Source organism: Opisthocomus hoazin, chromosome 2 (assembly GCF_030867145.1).
Source record: "Opisthocomus hoazin isolate bOpiHoa1 chromosome 2, bOpiHoa1.hap1, whole genome shotgun sequence".
Lineage (NCBI taxonomy): Eukaryota > Metazoa > Chordata > Aves > Opisthocomiformes > Opisthocomidae > Opisthocomus > Opisthocomus hoazin.
The window spans coordinates 40,679,093-40,704,859 of NC_134415.1; the positions used below are offsets into that span (position 1 = coordinate 40,679,093).

Here is a 25,767-nt window from a genome sequence, read left to right on the forward strand (position 1 = left end):
AAAAAAAAAAAAAAAAAAACCAAACCCAAAACTTTAAAACCAGATCGCTTTCATAGCAATATTGAAGCTGTCAGCTAAGAGAACACACACATACACTGTTGTGTGTGCAAACACACACATGGAGAACCACACTGAGCACAACTGGAACACCCCATTCAGTATTTGGATTATGTATGCATTCTTCTGAATCCACAATAGCTGTAATTTGAAATGCTAGTTGCCTTTTTTTTTATATATACATGGTTTCCATGGAAACCCAAGATTCTGCACAATCAACTGACATTTATTACTCATGGTGCTGTGAAGTTCTCTACTGAAAGGGCCAGATTCCAAAACCTTTACTCAAACAGGCACATACCTAACCAAAGCCAATGAACAGGGGAGAAGACGGTTTAGAAAACGGGTTGCAGGGTCAAGACCTAGATTTGAAAAAAAAAAAAAATCACGACAGATTGTCATTCAAAAAAGGTTTTTAAGACATTCTTTGGTTTATTTCCATGATTCTCAACACTGTCCAAAAAGCCCAGAGACAGTCACATGAGAAATCATAGCTCTAAAGCAAGCTCACAGCATTTTTAAATCTTGTGTATTAAATGTTCAGAAGACTATAGGAATTCAGAGTACCCCTTACATTCATGTCCCCAAAAATCTAGTAACTGCTTAAGTGCATGCACTGAGGCATGACCGGCATGCCTGTAAATTCATATTGTTCAAGTTAAGAGTAAATATAGCTGCAAAAAACCCCACCCACCTAAAATTAAATGGTCATTACTAGCAATATTATAGCGACTGTCTTATTAAAGAAATGCAGACATAGTTTCTGCCTGTTTTGCTCGCTCAGCTGAAAGGGAAGCTGTTCGCTCAATTTAGAAAAAGCAAATTTTAAGAATCCAAGGGAGTTTAATATTTCCATGTTGCTGGGGTCAATTATTAATGTAAAGATGTAGACAAATGGCAAGTATATGAAAGCGTATCTTGTACATTCCAATGTTTGGAAGTCAAAAGCAGATTTTAACTTCCTTATGCTCAAATGTTACAGTAGGCTTGGAAAACCAGTAAGGAGTGATATAATAGCTCCATGAAAAGCAAAGTAGAATGAAGTCTAACCGGCATTTGTATGCAAGCAGTTTTTGCTGTGCTTTATGTAAGGCAGATTTTATTGTAAAGACAGTTACCAGCCTTCCAGGAAGAAAATACAGGCAACTATACTCAGAGAAGATGGCTGATAATTACTAGTGACAACTTCTATTTTTCAGAACAACTCAGCTTTAATGTACTTTCTGGAAACAGCACTTTCATCACGGGTTTTCACTTCTTTCCCCATCCCACGTTACGTATCAAAAATCAGGACTGGACAAAATGAATTGTGGATATTTACCAACCAAGGACATCTCATATTGCAATGTTATTTTTAACTGGAACAAATATAGGTCATTCTTCATAACCTATTGCCAGTGGTTGTTTATAAATATGTGCTTGCTGCAATAAACACTGGTCATTGAAATATTCATTTGCAGGAACTACTTGGCACTAGGTTAATATACTTGTAAAGTTTAATGGAAGTGCTTCCGATATACATCCAAGCACTTAAAACATCAGACTTTTAAAACTCAGTTCTGGGGGTTTTAATATCTATAGTTACAGTTTCCACAAGCATTTCTGAAAGTATTAAATCTCTCCAGTTTAGAGGCTCCTGTCTCAGCATATCTAAGGTTCTCAACAGCTACAGAACAGCTAATTTAACATTCTTGCTTCCTATGCTGAGACAACACAGTACCAAAATTTAGCTATAAAAAGAGGCATTTTTGGTCAGACTGACCCCCAGCTGTCCATTAACAGAAAAGCAACACAGCTCCTGTGTGTCCTGTCTCTTCCCTCCAGAAAAAGACACCTAAGGCCACAAATTTACATTTGCCAGTATATCAGGTGTTTCTCCGTTTGTGGCAACTGTGTACATGCCTACTTAGAGAAATACAGTATGAAAGCCCCACCACCACCTTTAAGGATAAACCACCTCAGAAGCCAGTTTAGGCAGCAGTGCATATGGAACCACATTACATCGAAACAGTGTATTAAAGCCATTCCAGCTAGTTAAACTAGGTTCTAACAATGTTTAATCAAAATTCCTAATTGCAGGAGAGAAAAAAAATAATCTTACTGTAGAGAGAGGCAAAAAGATGCAAAGGTAACCACCACAATGATCCAATAGCAAAAACTCCTGTATAAAGGTTTTCTTATGCTAAAAAAGGCACACAATTCCTTGTGAACTAGAGACAAAAGCTAGCAGTACTACAGCAATAAACCCAGAAGAAAAAGCCTACCAGAATTACCCAATTGCCTACTGGGAAGGAATAATGAAGTAGACAGGCTGCTCTTGCTCTGTTTTGTTTGCAGGGAAGTGGTCAAATTTAATAGTCAAATTTAGCCACATTAAGAAACATTTAACAAAAGCTACCCCAAGAAACCAGAACAAAACCTGACCTTTGGGTCAAAAGACCACAGACAGGCCTTTCCATAGCATGTAGCTGAGTGAGTTCAGAGATTGGCAATGAAAGAAAAAAAGCTTTAGACATGTGATGGGAACAAGCTTTGGGATTTATCGAACAGTCACACCAAGCTTCTCCAGCACACGTACTCCCTTTTCTTGGTATTCTTGTCGGGTCATCCAGAAGTTGTCTTTGTCTTTCATGATGTCTGCTAGAACCGCACCACCCAAAAACACCATGTGCTTTCGACGAGGTGGATCTTCAATTCGGATCTTAAATTTCTAAGAAAAAGGAAAGAAACTTACTAGGATTCTTGAAACAAAGCCTTTCAAAATAAAATCGTGCTTTTCAGCAGAACAATGAAATGGAAACCATTTAGTAAGAAAAATGCAACCAAAAAACTGAAATGCTAGCACAGGGCACTCGGCATGAGCTTCCAGCTTGCGCAACCGAAGTAAAATAACTGCTTTGCACTGGAAATTAGAGACAGCTATTGACACTTCCCCCAAAATTATACTTTCAGTGTATCCACAAAAAGCCCAGGACTCAGAATACAAAATTAAAGATCATACTTTTGCATTTCATGAACACGGTAAAGAGTGAAATACTTCCTAAGCTTCGATGGCTAAAATTATCAGGAGTCACCAGATCGTCAAATCACAAAACAATTTTAGAATTATACCAAGTTTTAGAAGGACAGATGGAGCAGATTTTAAATTTACACAACCTAGACCAGCTTAACTACTTAATATTCCCTTAAATTCTTCAATGCTAAAGCTCTGTCTTCAAGAGCAAAAATGAGTACAAAGCTATGTGCAAAATACTGTCTTAGACTTAAAACATTCTGTACAATTGAGTCATTCCATATAGCTCCAAAACATCTTTAGAGAACACTGTACGAAGAACTAGGGAAGTTCAGTTCAACATCAGACACTCCACTCAGAGGAACTATTACTCTCTGTAATATCTCCTCACTACAATGCAGTGTTACCTCTGTAACATGTGCGTGGCTGTTGTCTCCTTATTACAGTGACCAATGAACAAGGGAAATTTATTCTACTTGAAGGTGTGCGAGAACTCTAGCCTCTTACTTCCAAGTATTTTACTTATAGCATGAACCAAAACTTTCACAGATAAAAAAATGCTCAATGATGACTGTCAGGCACAAAAAATCATTAGCTTCATTAAACCTACATGACAAGTTGTGCCCTAGCATGTAACAGCCCATTTCACATTCAAACTAACCCAAGACTTGAGGAATTACTTGCTATTAGCACGGACTACAAGGTGGCTTTATTGCAAGTAGAGACACACAAGTCACCTACAGGAAACGCACGGGTGTGAAGAACCCAGAGGCAGCAGTTTTGCGAGTTCCACAGAGGGCCTCCCGCAGCTTCTGTCATTTCTGACTGCTTGGTTCCCTCTAGTGGGGATTCCGGATAAACCTCGACCCCATCCAAATACAGCAGCGACTCGGTACCTACCGAGAGTTTTTCCACATCTCCTTTCAGAACTCGTTCCAGGTAGAGCTGTTTAAGTTCCCGCTCCAGTCGCGAAGGCAGCCCGGGGTACATGGTGGACCCTCCAGACAGCACAATGTGCTTGTAGAATTCAGACCTGATCAAAGAAAGTAGTCTTTCTAGTGTCTTATAGTACACTCTGTCATGCAAGTAGGCACCCGTACATACAGGGCAGTAAATACAAATCTAAAAAAAGGCCACTACACAAAGACAGATTTTGCACGAGTTTGGCAGACTTGCTCATGCTTTTCCAAGCATCCCAGAAAGCAGCAGTTAAAAAAAAATTATGCTTTGAAGATTTTATCCTTACTCATTCATAGCAAAATAGTCAAGTTTCCATACAACTCGTCAAACTGCAACATCTCAGACTGAGCCCCACTCCCAGCATACGCCCTCCCCCAGCAGCGCACATGTCAGTGTCTAAAGCAAAAGATGTTATTCTGTTTGAATGCAGTTCTCGTGTCACCCCTGCACCCTGCCAGAAGATTTTAAGTGTTTTGCTCTTACCTAGTATCAATGTCAGCGGCCTGGATGGTGTTAAACAGCAATTCAGCCACACCAACCCCCTCTACATTGATTAAGTGAGGCTGGAAGAGAGCCTCTGGTGCCTCAAACCGTTCTCCACCGACTTTGATAATCCTGCCATCTGGGAGCTAGTCAAGAAAAAACACCATTTATAGACTACTTTTCGCCACTTGGATACTAAACAAACCAAGAGGAAATGACCTGCATTGTCCCCTAGTGTTTTAAACCAGGAAATTGTTGATAATTGTCACCACTGCAAGAAGTCATTCAGCACTACTGAAAGATACACATTCTTCAATCATTATCCAATTTGCTTAGAAACATCAGGCACCAGATACATCAATACTGATGTACCAAACATTTCCTTGCAATACATCTCCTAATATCAATTTAAAAGATGATCTTACAGCAAGAGTAATGCTTTCCTGCAAGTTCTTTTCTTCTGTGTGAGATCACAGGAATTTTCCACTACGAGCAAGTTTACCATTCTTGCCACCAGGTATCAGTCTCATATGTGTCACTACTAGATGGATGAAGCTGAAACAATGTGACATGCTAGAGTAAGTTCATTTTCTCTACAAGTTCCTGCACTTCAAATTTCAAGGATCTACAGTGACAAAAAATGAGTACAAAGTCTTATGGAAAATCTGACAAGAAAAAGCTTTAAAAAGTTTTCCCAGAACCAAGTAATCTAATGCTACAGGCTCCTATGTCTGGGAAGTAAGCCACCACCAAGAAAAATTTAGAAGGAATCAACGCTAAATGCTATCTGAATTTAAACCTATGAAGTTTAGGACAAGAAAAGCTGTCTCAAAACACTCACCGTGTAGGATTCAACTAGTACTGTGGTCTCTAATGCCAGCTTCTGCTCCTGTTCAATGTTGTATCCCACATAACATAGCTTTTCCTTGATCATGCGAACAGTCTCAAAATCAGCAGAATGGTTGAAAGCATACCCTCGCAGTAAGAGGAGCTAGAAGGAATGTACTAGGTTAGCAGTAAATGAGGGGAACAGTCTACATCTCTTTATCAGTAGATGGGTACATTCAAGCACGTATCTTAAAAAGTTCACCTCCCTTTTATAACCGCAAATTTAGTATTGAGTCAAATCTGTCACGGTGTATCCATTATTACCAGAAAAGCAGAATAACAGCAGCATTACTCCAAGTAGGAAATTTTCTTCATCATTACAACTTTCAGAATAACTGTTGCAAAGACAAGTGAAAGACAACCAAAATAATTCTTATATTTAGGACTTCAGAACACTCCAGTATTTCAGTTTAATCATAAGAATTGTCCATCCAGAATGTTGCTTATATTTAAAAAAAACAAATCAAACAAACAGTCTATAAAACATACTGTCTTATTTAATAATCAGGGAAGAATCACTACACTATTTTCCACACTGTAAGAAAAAGTAATTCTGAAAATAGATGAGTAGAACTGATAGAACACAATTTTGTTTTCATTTTATGTATCGAGAAAGACAACTTTTGAGTTTTTCCTTCCCAAATATGAAATAAAATACCTTCCTACAACACTGCCACCAAGCAAACGTGGAGTCTCTGAATGATACACATGAAACGTAGTAAGGATAGACTGAAGCAAAACAGAGAATACGGGAGTTCTTTATGTAATTAACATATGAATAACAAAGAGAAAACATACAGTGATTTCTTGCTATCAAGGGATTTTAAGTTGAACCGATGTACCACAGATACCAGCCTCAACCTTAAAAATTCTTTCCAGCTTACCTTAATGAGGTACCTAGTGATATCCCTCCCAGCGATATCTAACCGTCTGGTGAGATGAGGGAGAGAGAAACCTTCATAAACTGGGCAAATATGAGTTACACCATCTCCAGAGTCCACAACAACACCAGTCAACAAACCTGAAAGAATGTGGGGAAAAAAAAAAAGTACAACTTTTATTCTGCTCTGTTTATGAAGGTGCTAATAATAGTGAGTTTAAGACAGGATTTTTCATTGTAATCTTAACACAACCTTTGTTTCCCCAGTCATCATTTTGGGAAAAGCAGTCACAATTTAAAATTCAGTTATTTCCATTTAGCTGGATTTTAAACTCAAAGTTTTGATAGTCACAAATGGTGTTTCACATCCATTTTTTAAAAGTATTACCTTTACTTTCTCCTACATGCTTATAACTCTACTGTTTACAATTTTATCTTGTGTTTTGACATCTTAAATTGCACTCTAATTAACGAGAGTATCTAAGATCATTAAATGCTGTTGGGGCACAAATTCCTGCTCAGATTCAGTTGTGTATGTACCACCTTATATTAATTTTTCAAATATGAAGAAACCTAGAAGTATTTAGGCCACAAGTTTACCTTGTTACAATTATTAGGACTTCTTGATTTTGGCTGGTATTCAAAGAAACAAAACAATGCTTTCATAAACTAGCGAATATTTGGACTACACAGTACACACCTAGTTTTCTGCCACAGAAACTGCGTTAGGCTGAATCAGATCCACTTTCACAGGCTCGAGAAATTAACTCCAGAGAGAGAAGTTTACCCTAAACCCATTAAATTCTAAGGTGCACAAAGTTCCAATACTTCACCAACAAAATAAACAAGAAGTGGAATTAATGGTGAAAGTTGATTCAAAAACAGTTTTTATAGCTTTTCAGAAGCTACTAAAAGCAAGAAAATAAATTTTAAGGGGGTACCTTCAAATAATGAAGGAACATTTAATATGTAACAGCAAGGTGCATTGCTTTGGCTACTGTAATTTGCTCAGGCTTTGTAAATAGAAGGCAAACAAATTGGTTATTTGCCTCAAATGAACAAGGAACACACCCCCTGGTTCAGCTGTGTGATCAGCTCTTCAGATTTATTAGTGAACTGGAATAGCCACTATTCAAACACAACAATTCTTGCAATCGGATACACGCAGTAAGGAAGGAAATAGTCACAAGGGACTACACCTAACTCCAAAGACTGTTGGGAGGAATTGCCAAAGAATTTCCTAATTAGAACTAGGTTTTGATATATAAGCCCCTTTGCCTTTAAAAGGTATAGGAGCACAGAGCTCTGGGTAAAAGCAACAATTAGTCTAAAGAGAGTTTTAGCAGCAGCAACAAAATGAAAAGCAACAAAAAGAAAGCACATCTCTCTATGCAATTTTAGCCACCACTTTAATCTTTCATGTAATATAAATGAGTAGGATGTTCTAAAGGGCTTTTTTTTTATTTTCAAAAGCAAACGTTCTATTTATGTGCCACTTGGTTTTTGTATCTTCGAAGGTCTCCAACTTTCTTTTACATGACAGTTTGTAGAAACACTGTGGCCTGCTGTGAGTTTGTTTTACATTTTGTTATTCAAAAAGTAATTGAGCACTATACAGTAAAATACACATACAATTACAGCAGAACTTAAGACTATATATATATTAGTCAATTAAATACTTACAAGGAACCAAAGAAAAACGGATGGGGAAAGAAAAGACTAATAGCACAGATCGCAGTAAATAAAATTAATATCCAGGTCTGCAAAAGCGGTTTTGGTTCAACTACTTTTAGTGACTTACATAACAGAACTACTCTTCCAGCACCCCATCACTTTTGCTGTTGGACACTGAAACTACAGTGACATGTTAACAGACAGGGATATTTATTTCCTGCTATGTGACAATTAATCCACTAGTAAACAGATGTAAGGAGTCGTATTATTAGAACTCCTGTGCTTGAGTAACTTCTTGAAATCCTAGATGGATGGCAGTCAATGGTAGAATTTCTGTTGAATTCAGTGAATCCAGAATTTTCTCCTCAAGCTGAGGTTCATTTATTCTTGTTTATCTAAAGCAAAAAAATCAATATATTTTTTTTGACAGAAAATAGAGCAGAGTCACCTAGTCATCTGCTTGAAATTCACTTATGGTAATAATTTCTTCCTTTATCAGAAAAATCAAAAGTATGTCATTAAGACTTGGAAACATGCCAAAGTCTAAATGACTACATTCTGAAACAATGACAGTTTTGATAAACCAAGCTTTTGCATTTACAAGCATGTCTCCAGTCAGTCCACAAAAACACCACCGACAGTGGTATTTATCAATAGCTCCTCAAAACAAAACGCAAGCCCATAAGATAGAGCTGAGCTTGCTTACAGCAGTACTGAGTTAAGACCCATTAACACCATAGTAGAAATTTGGCTCCGCAACACATCTATAAACTAAACAAGTTTTAAGTTATCTTTGCCTACCTTGAGCATACAAAGTCAGAACAGCCTGAATGGCTACATACACCCCAGAAAACTGGTATGTCTCAAACATAACCTGTAAGATGAAGGCAAAAATTAATGTCCAAAACAGGCCAAATACTTAAAAGAAATTTCATATATGTTTGAAAACTGTATTTCTAGAATTCTGTATTTTTACTAACCAAAACCACTTTACAAGAAATTTCATCATACAGATTCTACACAAACATTAGAAACCTACTCACTTTATGGCAGTAAGCAGCACATTGTTCTACACCTTACCTGTTCATGCAAGACGAGCCATATGAAACATTCCGCATCCATTTAGCAACAGAAGTGAATACATTCGAGAAACCCACACACCAATTTCTGCAGCTTCACTAAGCCAATTTCCAAAGAGTTTTATTACTACGAGGCAGTACTTGTAGAGCAGCCAACTACTTCATTACTGAAGCGTGGCTTGGGAATGAAATGTTTGTTAAAGGTGTATGCTCTAAATCTAATGAAGTTCAGGGTTTTTTTTTATTCTTCATATCATTCCCTACAGACTTCGTACAACTGCAGACTACGTCAAGTGAAGATCAGACAGACTTCTACGTGTATGGATCTAGAATAAGCCCAGCATCACAGGTTGTTCTCTGCATCTGGGCCACCTTCTTCCCTTCTTTAAAGTACAACTGATGACAAACTTCCACAATTAGTGCAAAATCCACTACAACTGAAATAGTGCAGGTAGGACTAACTCTGTTACTACACACAGAAAACCACAGGTTTGCAGAACTCTTACTGAAACATGAAAAGTAACTGTCTTGTAGACTAGGTTCCCCTAACCACTAAACCAGTTTCAGTGAAGAAACAGAGTCTAACATTAAAGGATGTAGAGTTTATAGGATCTTGTCTTCTTTATAAACACAAAAAAAGGCCAAGTAAACAAATTATACTGTACAGCAGTTTTCCCCTCAAAACGCTTTGCCAGGAAAAACAGATGAACTCTGATTATTCCAGCGCATACAGAAGTTTTGCTTTTGCTATTCTGCAGCCTCCTGAGGACTTCCACAACTTCTAGGATTAGAAACTGATTAAATCCTAAGTACTCCTACAGCTCGAGTAAAAGATATCTAAATATTTTTAAAGAAAAAAAGCTGATGCCTGACAATTTTAGAATTCTGAACTATTTAAAGAACCTCCTCTGTTAGAATTGCGTGATTTTAAACAGCCGACCCATATCAAAAACCTGATCCTTGCAAAGTCAAGTTAATTATTTCATAGCTGTATCGAGCACACCACAAAACCCCTGGGAAGACTGACGCTGCCTTTCTCGGGATATTTGCTGTGAGCGTGCAGTACAGCAGAAGTCAAGCAAAAAGGAACACAGAGGGGGTAAGCTGCAGAGCACCCTGCCATGAGAACATCACGCGTTGGGTTTTTATAAACCCCCAATGTGAACTGGGTAATATAAAAAAAATATGTACTACAGTAGTCAGGTGCGTGGGCTAAGAACAAGCAAGACATTGCAAGGCTGGCTAATGACTTCCATACTGGCCACAGTTTTGCACATAAGAAATACCTTCAGAAACAAGAAGCAGAAGTGTCTGCCAGAAAAGGAACTGCTGAAAGGGCAGCAACTCAAAAAAGAGACCCCATTTGACGAGTCATTGTCTAAAACCAGCACTATTCCAATGGATGAGTCTTTCAAGCAACCTGAGTGATTACAAAATTAAAAACTAGTTTAAGAAAAATCTAAGTTTTTATCTCCATACAACAAAATGAATATTCAAGTGGCCTTCGTTACTGCCTTCACATGTTGTACTAAACCCTAGCAGCCACTGCAAAACCCTTTTATAAGCTACATGCAGGCCTTTGGGGGGGTGTTATTCTTTATTTCAAGAAATCTAGGTCTGTTCTATTTGACATGGAAAATGCCTTGACACAGGACACATATGTTAACAAATCTTAGATGTAAATACTGAGCAGAATGTTCTCCTGAAAAGATTCTTCTTCTCATGGCAGCAGCTTTTGGATTAGCTACAAAGCGATGTTCTAATTGGGCATAAAATGGAAGAACTAAAAATCGGGAAAAAGGATAACGAATACTAGGCTGGGATTAGGAGAAACGACTGTGCTGGACTATCTCTACAGCTACATGATACGCCATTAAAGTCTGGCTGCTCCTGAGGGTACTACAGAATGAGAATGCAGTAGATAACCAGAGACAGACAAAAGGCAAACACTCAGTTAAGCTGAGGAGCAACCACTGTCTTGTACAGGCTATGAAAGAAACAACATTTTAAAAATACATATTTTACAATATAGCTGTTGTGGACACTTGCTGCTGCTACTGTGTAGCTGAGTTTGATGGAGTGATGGGGTGAGGAGAGAGAATTACTGGAAGTACAATGAAGTATGGCGTATATAATTATCTATCATCTTGATATGGTCCAGATGACTAAGCTTTTCTTTTAAAACGCTACTGCACTGTATCACAAAATGCAGAGACTTTATTATATTTATTGCAGACTTTAGGAAAAAAAAAAAAAATCTTAATTTAGTCCTCCATTTCATACTTGGCTAGTCTCCCTGAAAAGGAGGAGTCCATGCAAAAATGGAAGGAGTATAAATATGTTGCAGTTAAAAACTAAATATTGCTAGTCTTCATGACATTGTGATCCACTCAGAATATTAGTAGAAACAACAAGCTCCTGTTTTAACTCAAATTTAAATTTACAAAAATGGATTCTACATCTCCATAATCCTCTGGATCACAACTAAGTATCTACAATCTCTGGAGGGGTTTTTAAAAAAGCAAATGGAGTAATACAAATATTTTATCAGACTTCAGAAGCCATACATGACTTTTCAATTTATGGTATGAAATTACTCAGTCCCAGAATAGCTAAAACCCAGCCTCTTGTGTTTAGCAGGAAAACAGAAACAAGAACGCTATTGTAGACAGCTGAAAAGCAAAGAAGCCTGAACAGGAAGTTCAGCCATTCCTGCTACATGGAGGCCACCCAGAATAATCTGCTATGTCTATCACACCACAAATGACTGATATACAATAGACTGTATTACTAATGTTGCATTACATAATACTTAGGTAACTGGTCCCTAATGTCCACAAATGCTAAGAAGTGTTGAATTTAGACTGTACAGTTTGATTTTTTTCCACTTCAGTTTTTCCAGCTTTGCTATATACTTCACTTGCTCCCAAGTCACTGAAAGAAAAGATTTGCGCAAATATATTCACTGCCACATTGCAGAAAGCACTACTGTAGCTGTGACAACAAAAGGATCTTAAAAGTAAAGCCAGCAGGTAATGATAAAGGTAAATTCTTATTAGACTAAGCAACAGATTTGGGAAAAACACATATATACACACAAGCTTTCATATTCAGAGTTCTGACAAATGGATAAGGTTTCAGACTTAGAATTCCGTTTTCCTGCCCTATCAGCTACTCTAACAACACATTAATTCCATTTTTGTTACACTGAATGCTTACATTACTTACACTAATTGGAAATACCTATGATGCTTGAGGAAAACAAACAAAAAACCTGGAAAACTACACTTTTTGTTCTCCTCAAATATTACTGCTCTTCAACATGGAGTCTTTTGTCACATGGTACTAGAGCTAAACAATGTACATCTGACACCCTATATTAATGCAAGGTTCGGATGGAGTTTAGGTTACCCAGGGCAGCACTCTGAGATTAAGGATCCAAGAACCAGGCTTTCCTTCTTAGAAGGCCATCATTGATAATCCCTAGCATTAATCAAAGACTAGTGAATTGGTTGTCATCACACCTTTGTCTCGGACACCTCCAACAACACTGCCCCACCTGGTAAACAGCATCTTGTTCAAGCCTCAATTACCTCTGAAGCATTACTGGCTTACAGAAATCCACGTCATTTAAAGGAATTAACATTCATCCAATAGCTAGTAATCAATATATCTTGAATACATGTATTTCCAATTCTGTGTCTTAGTGGTGATACGGCTTGAGAAAAGAAGCCTGCTTAGAGCTTCTGAATGACGTCAGCTTGTTTGAATTTAACCACGGCAGCCTTTATAACTATGGCTAAAGATGAGTTTTGGTTAGAAACCAGGAGAACTGCTTTGCCTCAGAGAGTTACCAGATGTTCCAAGAAGTTAAAATCTCTTAGCAATGCTTCAATGACAAATATATATATCAGTTTCTACTAGACAGACATACCTCCACAATCTTCTCCCTATTTTTAGTTGGATTCATGGGAGGTTCTGTGAGTAGTATTTTACAATTTTTTGTGTCAATATTAAGTTTTTCTGGTCCAAATGTGTAATCCCAGAGGTGCTTCATATCGTCCCAGTTCCGAACTATGCCATTCTCCATTGGATAATTCACTTCCAGCATTGAGCGTAATTCACTTGCTTCATCACCAACCATGAGATCCTGTAAAATTTTAATACAGAAACATGTCAGTGCTTGCAAAGTTTTCCAAAAACCAAAATCCTCAAGAATGACAGTGAACTGCTCCAGCCTGTGTCCAACTGTGTTCTAAAACAACGCCCACATTTTAGAATCATTTTCAGGTACTTAGGAGAAAAGCAGAATGTATTTCATGCAGTATTTAAATTTGGTTGTTACCCATCCCAAACCTTTTCCAAAATAAACTGTGTTAATTCCATTCTCCAATTAACCTTAAACAAATCAATAAACCCTGCTACAGCTAGATACCACAAAGACCTTTATAAGTGCAGATGTTTCTCCACTGACACCACCAAAATTCTTTTATCAAATACTAATTTCAAAAGGCTGAGATGCAAAATAGCACATAAGGGTAGTAGGTGGGATTGGCAGAATATTTTTCCATGCATGTTGCAAATTTCTGTGCACAATACCAAAAAAGGAATAATGAGTGGTGAATAAGCATACTGAACAGTAGCAAAAGCAAATAAGAGATTAGAAGTTCCACACTAGACATGAAAAGAAACTATAGTTTACATATTGTCTATGTCAGTAGAGTGTGAAGAGATATATCTAAATATGAAATGTACCCTTGTCTGTTCCATGCCAGAAGTCCCAAGCCAAAAACCCCAGTAATGCATTCTTACATTAATACAACCAACTAATGCATAGTTTGCACAGTCATTTCACAGTGGTTAAGCAATCTGTTTATTAAAGTTAGTTATGCAAACATTGCACATTCAAATTAGTAGCATCGTATCTTCTCCTTTCCCACGTATTTCCCAGAGGAAGTATGCAGAGTAACATCTCATCTTCGGTTCCTATTATATCCCATACTTTCTAAAGAACCCTTAACTGACTTGCTCATATTTAGCCTGTAAGATTCTATTTCTAGGTATCAATAGCACTGTTTCCATAGTGGTATTATATCCATGTCAGTGCAAAAAACCCAGCTGCTTCATACAAAAATATGCCACTGCAGTTTACAGTTACTGTGGCACAGAAAACTTGGAAGAGAGGGTTCTCAACCTACTATTCAATGCTAGAGAAAAAAGATGTCCAATGAGAAATCCAGTGTCCAGTTTAGAATGCCTTTTGTATGAAGTAGCCTAAACAATTACTATTGACTATATAAAAAGGAAGTTAATTGAAAACAGTTTAAATCAAACCATTCCTCTTTCAACCCCTCTTCCTGACAAGGCATTTTGTTTGTTTGCCCTTACACAGTAGATCACTGTACAGAGGACAGCAGTCTAGACTCTAACATTTTAGATCAAATGTACCCTAGTGAAACTCCAGCATCCAGACACGTTATTCCTGAGAATTTCAGACAACAGAAACTCCGCCGTTTAGAATAACCAGAAGCCTTTTTTGTGCTTTGTTCTTTGAGGCTCTATGCTGCCGAACACGACATAGCCCAGGAAAAGCCGCTATTCAAACGTGCAATGAAAGTTACACAAAACTTTCACATCCTTTTAAAACAAAGGGCAGAAAAATTCTTCTCAAGACCACACTACCAAACATCCACACTTGGTAGGTGAACAGGAAGGAGGACAGCACAACTGGATTTGCAGAGAGGAACCCGTATCATGACATTCAATGTTTCCACGACTTTGGTATTCAGTAATATTTGCCTAACTGAAATCTGAAAGTTTTTTCAAGCTCTTGGTTTGTAACACTAAATATAAGAATTTCTACTGTTAAAGGTGCTGAGCTCATGCTGATCTTTAAGAGTTATTCTTACATCTTGCACAACTACAGGGTATGTAGCATTTAGAAGCAATACATAAAATATTCTCACTAGTTGCTAGTAAACCAAAGCAATGAACAAGGTCCAAAATAAGTATGTATTCAAATGTAAAATGTACGACAAGCCAAAACAATGAATAGCATCAAAAAAATAACATAACAGCTACTAGTTCCCATCAAGCAAAAATGGTAAACAAACAGCGCAGGGGCACCTCACTTACCATCTTTTTGTTATTCTACTTCAACAGGTCAAGAAAGGTGAAGAAAGAAGGTAGAAGCAAGAAAGTCAGAAAAGGCCTAAATGAAATTCTCAAATTATTTTAAGCACACAGTAGTAGAAATAGGCTGAAAAGAGATCCATGTACAGTGGGAAATGATCTGATATAGGTTAGTTAGGGCCAAGCTAGCATTCTCAGGATCTCAGATTAAAATATCTCATTAAAGGAAGCTATTGCTACACGTCACTGGCATGTCATGTTTATGCATCTTACGTTGCCAACAAGATCAGTATGTCTGCCTGTTTCTCATAAATAGGATTCTGTGCATAAATATTCTGTAACATTGGAGTTTTATCCTGGGCAAAGTGTTTCTATGAACAAGACTCTGCACAAGGCATTTGACCATAATCAGCTCTGACAAACGCTAAATTTAAATTTTATTTTAAATATCCTGCTTTAAATACCCAAGAACTGAAAACTGTAACATAAAAGCATTCACCTATAAGCAGACTAATCTGTTCTTACATCATGGAAAAAATACCCAAAAAGAATCAAATAAGAGATAATTTACTTAAATTATGGCATCGACTCCCAGAATGGAAATACACAATTATGAAGTGCGGTATTAAGAGCAGTGTCTTAAAGCTCTTTCCCTATAGCAAGCTACAGAGGTAGCAAGATAATTAAAGCAGCTGGAAAGCACTATGAGAAATTTTAAGTATATATGTACAAACATTGTCCAAAATTATACTAAAGCCATTTTCATGATTACTGAGATTTTCCTTCCTTCGATTAAATTTGAGTCACCTGAACTGTCAAAAGCCATAGGATAACCATCAGTGCCATCAGCGCAAATCTACTTATTCTGCAAATTGTGTCAGAAGAAAAGTGCGTAGAGTTTCTGGCAGCTGCCTTTGCACAGGCAGTACCAGAGGCTGGTCAGAGTGTGGTCAGAGTCTTCCTCACTTCACATCTGGAGAATGACCATCTCCGGGCTGTCTTTGGCAGAAACAGAGCAGAACTGCAGGATGTGGACTATGGCTCAGCAGGTCCGATCTGCCCTAAAATTCTCATTGCTTTAACTAGCCAAAGCTACTCATCAGTCCTGCCTTCCTAAGAAGGCTATTAAACACCAAACCTGCTTCAAAGATTAGTTAAGTCAGTAAAAGCCGAGAGCAGCATCTATGGTTCCAGTTTTAGGGTTTTAAGGCTGTAATTTTAAGCAAAACAATCCCAGTAACAACTGAACTTGAACTTTGTGTTTATGTCCTGAACTGGGGACTCGGACTAGGAGAAAAAGCTATATCCCTACTGCTGGGTGAAATGAGAATCCAGAAGAAAAACATGGACAAAGCAACTTGAAATTGGTAACTCAATAGATGGATGATAACAACTGTTTCGATCAGCTTCCAGACTCTGTTCATAGAGTTTTTGAATTTCACAGGAATGACGGCTTTTCTGAATAGTTTTGAAAAGTTAAACTGATAAATCTTCTTGCCAGTTTCCTTTACTCAGTTTTAAACTTATCCTGTAAGAACTTGCAGTGAATGGCTAGAATTCAATTTTGGCATAAAACTCGTCTGCTAAAATACATTTTTTTCAGAAATCTGCAAGAATCTCAAAGAAAAACAGGACTCGCCCTTAACAAGTCTTCCTACTGTATTATCCTGCTGGGATACCCATAGTATCTGCAGCAGGGGTTTCTTCTCTTGATACACTGTTTCCTTAAGAAAGTGACAAGCTATTATAGGCAAATGCTATAAAACTTCTAGGAAGAATCTAGACACAGTTTATACTCTCTAAAAACACCCATGTGATCCGTGCCCCAGCACAAGACAGGCAATGCATGGAAAATTATAGTTTACTGGTTCTTTTGCACTCATCTTATAGCAGCTACCCACATCGATCTCCTGTATTTCCAACTCAACACTGTCATCTATAATGATATTAAACTAAGTTATCAGATAATCAGAGGATACCAAAACTGGCAGGACAGGCTTTATCAGATCAGCTGGAAAGAAAACATGACTTCAACTATGAGATTTCATGCAAAAGAATTTTTTGTGGACTAAAGACTTGTAAATCACTGCATAACTTTCATAAAACTTTACCAGGACCTCCCTGAAGAAATTGTCACGTGAAGTTCAAGCAGATACCTGAAGAAACACCTCTCCCCAAGTCTTGCAAGAGAAAGACATTTTCTCTCTCCTTACAAGAACTCCTACCTACTGTGAAAGATTTTCATACTTTCAACAAAATTGTCCTAGCTGACACAAGGTAAGTGGTATTGCAAATATCAGAAAAAAAAAAAAAAGGTGCATTTTGGAAAGGTCTGGTGTCTTTCATCCTCTTGACTTCCTAGTATGGCCTTCTGCTGATGCTACTAACTTTTTATAGGCAGCAGCAACAATCAGATAACTGAAGTTCTCCTTGTTGCCCATAAGGTCCTGAAAATGAGGAACAAGACTGGACAGGTTTTGTGGGGGTTTTTTTCCTTCCCTTTTACTAAGCTGCTGCTCAAAAGCAACACGGAAAGCAAAATCAAAAGCCTGTGTATGTGTAGTTCTGCTTGACCTTCACTGGCCTAAGTGAGGCCTTCTACAGTTCTGCATTGCCTCCTGCTTCTCCCTTGTTCTCAAAGTGGGGCTTGCACAATTGTACAGTGAGGGAGTTCAAACTTCACCTGACAAAGAAATCACTCTTTTTCAGCTCAATCAGCTCACTAAAGTGGCTCACCACACGACTGCACAAGCGCTATGACCAGAGCAAGCTGAGAATGCGCGGCTAGAAGCAAGAAGGAACGCTGCGACCACAGCAGGGCCAAGACTTTTACTGAAACCTGTACTGAAGAAGCAACTACTAACATTGGAGAGCATTACTCTGTAATTACAAAATAAAGTGAGAAATGATAGCTCCCCAGACTTCAGAAAAAGATTCTCAAACAGTTGTTCTCCCCCCATTCCAAGCTTGGAATAACATCCCAAGACAAAGTAGCCTGAACATAGTCTCTCCATCCCTAACTGGTTGTTGAGTACTACATCTATCAACAGCAAAAAGAAAACAAAACCAAACCAATAAAAACAACGAAATGCAAACACAACCAAGATTAAAACATCTCATACAAGATCACAGATGATCAGCTGTAAGCAGAAATCAAACAGTATACAAAGACCTGGAAGCTTCAACAGTTCTTCAACATTGTCTCAGAATCTCATAGTACAGCTTGGTGACAAACATCAACCACCTCTGTCTGATTTCTGCCTTCGAATCTTGACATCATCTACACATTGCCATTTGAAGCCCCATTTTGCCCAGAACCACTTCAGCCCTACCTGCTGCCTCCTCAGTTGTACTATCTGCAGGCCTGCAGTGGTTTAGATTACCCTCTTAATAACTTCGTAGTTTGTGACAGGATAAAACCCAATACAGTAAATTAATCAAAAGACACTGAAATAGCATAAAGGCCAATTAAGGAAAAAGCATTTCCAAACATTACACAAGTCAAAAGCTACCCTAAATATTTTTATCTGTCAGAAAGGAATAATAATGAAAAAAAACCGTACCTTGATTTCAATGTTTCCCACTTTAGCAGTAGATCTTATAATAGGTCTTCCAACCAAAGCTGGAAAAATGTGCTCCGGAAAATTTGAGCCTGCATAGCCACATTTCACAAACTGAAAAGGAATAAATGATTTTATTAGAATATCCATTACTTTTGTTTACCAACATAAACCTGGTTTGGGGTATAAAAATTGAAAGCCCAAGTGTAAGAGGATGTGTCCCACTGGAAACCAACTGGATTTACACTTTCAAATCAATTTTACACATATCACATCATGTGTAGATTTGTAAAACTGTATTCAAGTTTTTTCCAGAATGTTTTCTGAATCAAGACTGTCAGATTTTTGTGAAACAGTATTAAAAGGACTAAGGTACATCGAGAGGTGTAAAAGAGTCCAGTGTTTGAATGTGCATTTCCTGCCACTCCATAACAAACTTCTCTAGCAACCTGAAGCCCATCATCTTGTAAGAGATCACCTTATAATAAGTACCCAACGAGACCAAATTAAATTGCCTCTCCAATTAAAGCACACAGTAGCATAACAAAATACACACCAGAAAAAAAACAGTCTTGTGAATTCAGCTATTATGCTGTTATAAAAAGTGTTTAACAGTGAACCAGCAGATAGTCTGTGCAATTCAGATGGATTTCTCAGAGCTTCATAATTTCCAGGGTTTCTTTTAAGGATAAAGATCTGAGTTTGCAGTAAGCACTTCTAAAACCAACAGCACAACCAAAACCTCAGCTGATGGTAGTTCACGTCGAACAGGTTACTCTGAAAGAGTGCTACCCAAATATGTATGAAAGGAAGCTTTATACCACTGGGTCCCAAGGTAGTAAAGGCACTAAGAAAACAGCGAGGATTAACCCAGCATAAAAAGAACATATAGTCACTAGAGGAAGCTCAATTGTAAAACAAGAACTTTAAATGTGCCAGCAAGAAGTTACAATTTTAGCTAATGGGGATCGGCAAATTACGCTCTTCAGCTATCCTACTTGTTCATTCATCATACTCTGATGTTCTGCGTGCAGTTCACATACAGCAGGCTTCTCTTTTTTTGATGTATACTTTGCGAACTGAGCTGTATCAGCATGCCAGAACAAAATCCTGTAGTCCCAAACTAAACATTACGCATTTTCATCTGCAAAATTACTCATCTAGGTGTAACAGCAGTAGCATCACGGGATCATTCAGGTTGGAGGGAACCTCAGGAGCTGTCTTGTCCAACACTGGGCTCAAAGCAGTCGACACTGAATTCAGACCAGGTTGCTTAGGGCTTGGACCAGTTGGGTGTTGGATGCCTGCAAGGACAGACTATTCACAGCCTCCTTGGGACCCTGTCCCAAAGCTTAATTATCCATATCAGGTTGTATTAAAATCCATCTGCTAGCATTTCCAAGACGTTCACTGAGTTTTCTGACATGAGGTCTGAAGAGTGCCACTGAAACAATTATCACAGCAAAGAATACAGCTAATTGCAGCTGAGGGGAAGTCTGCCATTACACGAACGGTAACATGGAAAGTCATCTTCTATTGCTCTAAATTACTCATGACAGTAAAAAGGGCATGTTTTGGAAAGAAATTTATAAAGCCAGTTATGGAAAGAGCCAAGAGATATTTTAATTAAAGTTGGGCTAATACAGGAGGGATTTTTTTTTTTTTGCTTTTTGTGACCCTAATTTCTTTCACTTATTCAGTGCTTGCTGTCTCCAACTGCAGAGCTGTTTGGAATACCTGAAGAATGACACTGTGCATAAAACTCATTTCGCTCATTCTACGACATTCCATGTTCTCTGAAAAGGCAAGTGCTTATCAACTCTTTTGCTTACACTAAGGCCAGAAGTACCTAGGAGTTATATAGATCTTATCTGTGTATTCAAGAATGCAGTGCTGCTATGAAAAAGCAAAGAGCAGCCACAAGCATTTTTGGATCACGCTGCCTGAATACACCAGAAGAATTTACCAGAAGTTTTATACCAGAAGAAACATATGAGATATTTTGAAGGACTGACCTGAGTCCAAATAACAGTGTCCAAATTACTGAAAAAAATAAGCTCCCTTTCAGACTTGGCAAATTATCGCATTCAGTGCAATCACACAGTTTTTGTTGCTACTCCAATATTTATGTATGCTTGTTACAAATTTCATTGTGCAGGACCCAGTCAAGCTAGAAGGAAGTTCTACAGAAATAGCCTACACGACGCCTTGCCCAGCTGAGGGTTTCATAAGTTGTTCCAAATACAACCACAAGCACCTCCAAGTAGCCCATGCACCTTTACACCCACATACTCACTCACGGCTTTTCCTCCTGTTCTTTCCCCCAGCATGAAGCAACTTCCCTACCAGTCGTCACCAACTGTGTTGGTGAACAGAAGTAACAGGACCAGTCAGATCTAAAAGAATCTTTACAACTCAGGCTTCTGGAGTACCCCTCAAGAAGCTCCACTACCCACACTTTTAAATTCTGCCAACTGGGCAAATAAACCCTGAGGTTTAGATAGCAATCACTGAGATAAGCAACCCAAAATGACTACTGCACAGAATCAGTAAGTGCCTCTTGGCCAACCTGAAAAATACCTCTCAAAAATCACATACAACTATGCTGACCTAGAAAATGCCAACCTACAAAAATACTATTCTTACTATTTGAACAGTAACTTCCAGCCCCTTTCCGCATTGAAGCCTTGACACACCTTCCCAGGTAGTTCGCAATGCTGGCAATTAATAAACCCTAGAATTTAAAAGCAGATTGTCATTACTCCAACCAGCCTAAAATACAAACAAAACCAGATTTAATCTATGTGAACTACAATTAGCAAGGTTAAGCTTGGACATTAACAGTCTGTTCCCTACCTCTTTCAGGCCAGAACAGAGAACCTTAAAAATGACATTTGTACAAAGTCTGCTAAACTTAACAGTAGATAGATGGGGCAAAATTTTAGCTCTGTCTCTTCCCCTTCAAATTTGAAATCTATATTTCCCCCCCCCCCGGCTACACGAAAATTGGTGAAGACGGGAACAACTCAGCCTTGTACATCAGCTTCCCCACCGCAGTATTCTCAGATATTGCAGATTCAGCTGGTTCGGTAGGTTCGTGATCATGTAAGATTGGAAATTATGGCTGAAAAAACAGACTTGGTAAAACTACCAACAGGTAAAAGCACCTAACACACACAAACATACCCGTCTAATAGATCTTGAACAGTTTTAGATTTTTGAAGGGGTACAAGAAACATCAGATACCTCTCCCTTCCTCACAGAAGATCCTCCAAAATCTTCAATTAAACTTTATGAACTGCAGTAGTTTGGAATATCATCAGCTTCTCTTTTCCTGACATTAAATACTCACTGTTCTTTCCACTCTCAATTTGAAACCTTCTAATAAAATTTAAGTATAGTACACTTGTTTCTCTTCCCTCCCTTGTCATGCACACCCCTTGAAACAATTATCAAATAATTTCAGTACCATATCTTGAACAATAACACCAACACTCAGTGAATTTACACATCTTTGTAAGGAAGCCAAGAGTTCATCATCATTCATTTTTGCATGCATTTGCTATACATTCAGAATGTTTTAAGAACAGCTGCTTAGCTTGTCTGTGTGCAAGGCTACGTATGCAAGAAGTTTTACCATATATAGTTTCTTCTCCATTTCACTGTGGTTTATACGGACTCTTTCACTTCCTACTGAGTCATCAAACAGTAAGAACTTGTATGTATAAGTATTCTTTCAAACAAGAAGAATGAGGAAGCTCATTAGCAGGTCACGTGACAAGTTTTAAGATGAATATTAATATTCTTATCAGGTGTCTGTACTTGATTGTTTCCATTGATGCAACTCAAACAAAAACCCTAAACACAACTAGAGCCATTTTACAGACCACTGCGTAACTTACCATTTGCCCTGCACCAATGAGAACACCTACCTCTAAAGCGCTGGACCTTTAAGATGCCATTGCCTGCCTCTTTGCTACACTACGTGTTGCAAGAACTTCCTTCTAGTCACCTCTTCCCCAAAGACTGGCTGCAGCCAGATACATTAAAAGTCCTACTGCAGCATAACAAGAACAGTCAATTTCAAAGACAAACCTGAAGTTAAAATAGCATCTGATTTTCCTAAAGATATCCTCCATTTTTACCTAATATTTCTGGCACTTGGCAAGAGACTTAATTTCAGTCATGGCTTTAAGTATGACATATCACAATGTATCAGAAATCACTCTGACATAAAGCATCTCTTGTTTGACACACAGAAGAATTATTATAAAAATACTGGTTTGACAATAAAGGACTACTTGACAAACTCAGTACTCACTTGAGGCTCGAAAGATTTACTGAATGGAATTTTCTTCCAGTTTAATTATCCCAATCAACCTAAATATTCTGAGCTTATTCAATTAACAATTATTTCTTGACACTTTGCTCTCCCACACAACGAACTCTGTAGCCAGGGTACTTCCATCCACGGGCTGTGGATGCTTTCGTAGAGGCCAAACACAACCCAGAGCAACACAAGCTGAAGTGACACAGGCCCCTCCTCTCGGCACCACAACGGCACTATTAAGGCACCTTCTGCTGTTATTTATACCCTGCTGGTACAACTCACAGAAGAAAAAAACATACCATTCCAAGACGTCTCTTGATTTAAAAGCACATCCAGATACGTTACACTGTACAAACTCTGTGTTGCAAACCCAGCCTGGGAAATTGGGTAAAAGTAACGGCTTCTACCCCTTGCCACCTTGCTGAGACCGGCCAAAGCACAACGCTGCTGTCACTGCCGATAATACTAAACATTTTACAACTCAATGATTTGTTGCTATGAAAGGACCACACTCAAGGATGAAGCTCTGAACATTTTTTTTTATATGGTCCTTACAATAACAGTATTAAACAATTATAAAAACCCAAACACCAGCAAAAAACCTTCCACCTCCCTTTGGAAGAAAATGGTAAATGTCTTCTTTTCCTCTTTCTTTTTTCTACACAATAACGTAAAAAGTGCCCAAAGGTTCCAGACCCCAGCCCTACTAAAGACAATTTTTTCTAGAAAATGAAAGGAAAAATGAAAAGACATCAGAACTGTCAAACCCTAGAACTGACAAATACGATGTTCTTCCTCCTGAACCGTTCTAATCATTTCAGATGCTAATTGGAAACCATCTAATTCAGGATGCTGAATCTCTAACACCCTTTGTCTCAACTATTCCCTCTTGGGCTTTGGAAAAAAAAAATTCTTCTTTATTCCAAGTGTTTATTTATTTATATATATATATATATATATATATATATATAAAATCACTTCCTTTTTTTTATTGCTATTCAAGAGAACAAGCTGTCAGCTTTGTTAACTCTCCACATAATGGTTCTTTCCCGGGTGATACCCTAGATTTCTGAACAACATTACCACGGGGAAATATCCACCTATAGCATCATCTCCATTTGCTTTAAAATGGTATCTTTTTCACTTCCTGTCGCAGCGCCTCAAAGCCTGCGTGCCACTGACAAAGGGATGAATTTCTAATGGGAGCCTGCACGCTCAAGGAGGGCGGAAGAGGTGAAAGGATGGGGAGAAAACCTTCGGGGCTCCCTTGATTAAAAAAATGCCAATTTTGAGTATGTGTCAGATCAGGAAGGTATGCAGGAAAGGATGGCACTCCATTTTAACCAGTAGCTAAAAAAAAAAGAAAATAAAAAAGAGAAATCCCTAAAACTAATAATCCCGCATACAAAGGTCACATCCTTGGCTGCTCAGCGTATAATGCGCTCATTCAGAATTTTTAAAAAATCAGTATTTTTGGTTAAACGCCCGTTGCTAGAGAGCGACTCGCTCGGGTGATGCGGAGAAAGACGGGATTCACGGCAAAGCAGCAAAATGCCGGGGTTTGGGGGGGGGGGGCAGGGCAGAGCCCACCCCCCCCTGCGCACCAGACACGGCGCCGCAGACCCCCGGGGGCAGGCCTCGCCCAGCCGGTGCAGAAACCGAGCCAGCAACCGGCAAAGGGGGCCAGCACCGGCGCCTCCCCGCCGCCGAGCTCCCCCCACCCATTCATTCCCGCCCGCCGGCGGGGGCTGGGGGAGGGCGGCGCGGGCCTCGTCGGCCCCGGGCAGCGCCCTGGCGCCGGGGGGCGGCGGCCGGGCCCGGTAGCGGCGGCGGCAGGCCGGGCGCGGCCCGCGGGCGTGCCGGCAGGAAGCCGGGCCGGGTCGGGGTGGGGGGGTGGGAGTCGCCCTGCTTCCCCTTCCCTTTCCCCCCCCCGCCCCGTCGAGGGGCCAGAGCGACTCACCCCGGTGCCGTTGTCGCACACCACCACCTTCCTGCCCAGCGTGTCCATCCCTGCGCGCCGCCGCCCAGCACCGACACAGGCCCGGCCGCCGCCGCCGCCCCAACCGCCGCCGCCGGGTCCCCCCCCGCCCGCGCGCGCGCGCACGCACACACACGCCGGAAGCCGTCAGCGCCCGCCACCGCCCAATCAGCGCCGAGACGCCCCCCTCCCCCCGCCTCCCGCCCCGTCCGCCCCCGTTGCTATGGCGGCGGCCCCGCTCCCCGCCGCCTGCCCTGTCCCTGCGGGAGAGCGGACCGGCACCCAGCCAAAAGGCCGCATTTAGTTATTTTTGTTATTATTTTCGCCTTTCACCCGCGGTGGGCCGGGTGCGGCGCCTCGCGCTGCCGTGCCGGCCGACCGGCCGGACCCTTCCTCTGCCAGCGCGGGGTACCCGGGGCGGCCGCGGCCCTCCCCGCCTCACGCCCTCCCCTGCCCGGCGGGTTCGTCCGCCGGCTCCCCCCGCACCGAGCGGCGTTCGGCGGCCCTGGAGGGGCTGTTTGGCAGGGACGGGGCGTTGCTTGGCGGCTCGGCGCCCCAGGAGAGCTTTTAGCCGGGAGGCTTTGCCCGCGTCTGCTCGGCGCACCGTTTGCATTTGTCCGGTGGGCTCCAAATAAAGGAAAGAATAAATACCTCTGATGGCCCGCTATTCTTTTCCTGCGTTGCCCAAAATCCCGCTGACTGCCATGAGACTCGAGAAGTCGGGAACAAACCC

At 39.8% G+C, this 25,767-nt stretch overlaps 1 protein-coding gene across 3 annotated transcripts; it reads right to left on the reverse strand.

The window, feature by feature from the left end:
* ACTR2 (actin related protein 2) lies at positions 1-25,767 on the reverse strand. 3 transcript variants are annotated; one of them, XM_075413318.1, is made up of 10 exons: positions 25,686-25,767; positions 18,730-18,840; positions 15,170-15,184; positions 12,969-13,184; positions 8,757-8,829; positions 6,286-6,422; positions 5,355-5,504; positions 4,514-4,659; positions 3,971-4,103; positions 1-2,767 (listed from the first exon to the last, which is right to left on the reverse strand). In XM_075413318.1, the coding sequence occupies exons 3-10, from the start codon at positions 15,170-15,172 to the stop codon at positions 2,597-2,599; spliced, it is 1,029 nt and encodes a 342-aa protein (XP_075269433.1). In that variant the 5' UTR covers positions 15,173-15,184; positions 18,730-18,840; positions 25,686-25,767; the 3' UTR covers positions 1-2,596. The 3 variants fall into 3 exon arrangements, with proteins under 3 accessions (XP_075269433.1, XP_075269431.1, XP_075269432.1); XM_075413316.1 differs by lacking the exon at positions 25,686-25,767 and adding an exon at positions 25,017-25,138; XM_075413317.1 differs by lacking the exons at positions 15,170-15,184; positions 25,686-25,767 and adding an exon at positions 25,017-25,138.

Excerpts from the sequence above, each read along its gene's own strand:
- ACTR2 (XM_075413316.1), bottom strand. The coding sequence starts at position 25,064 with ATGGACACGCTGGGCAGGAAGGTGGTGGTGTGCGACAACGGCACCGGG. Across the intron at positions 6,423-8,756 it reads TCTGACTTTGTATGCTCAAG|GTTTGTTGACTGGTGTTGTT; the intron begins GTAGGCAAAGAT and ends ACATTCTTTCAG. Across the intron at positions 5,505-6,285 it reads TCACTAGGTACCTCATTAAG|CTCCTCTTACTGCGAGGGTA; the intron begins GTAAGCTGGAAA and ends CATTCCTTCTAG.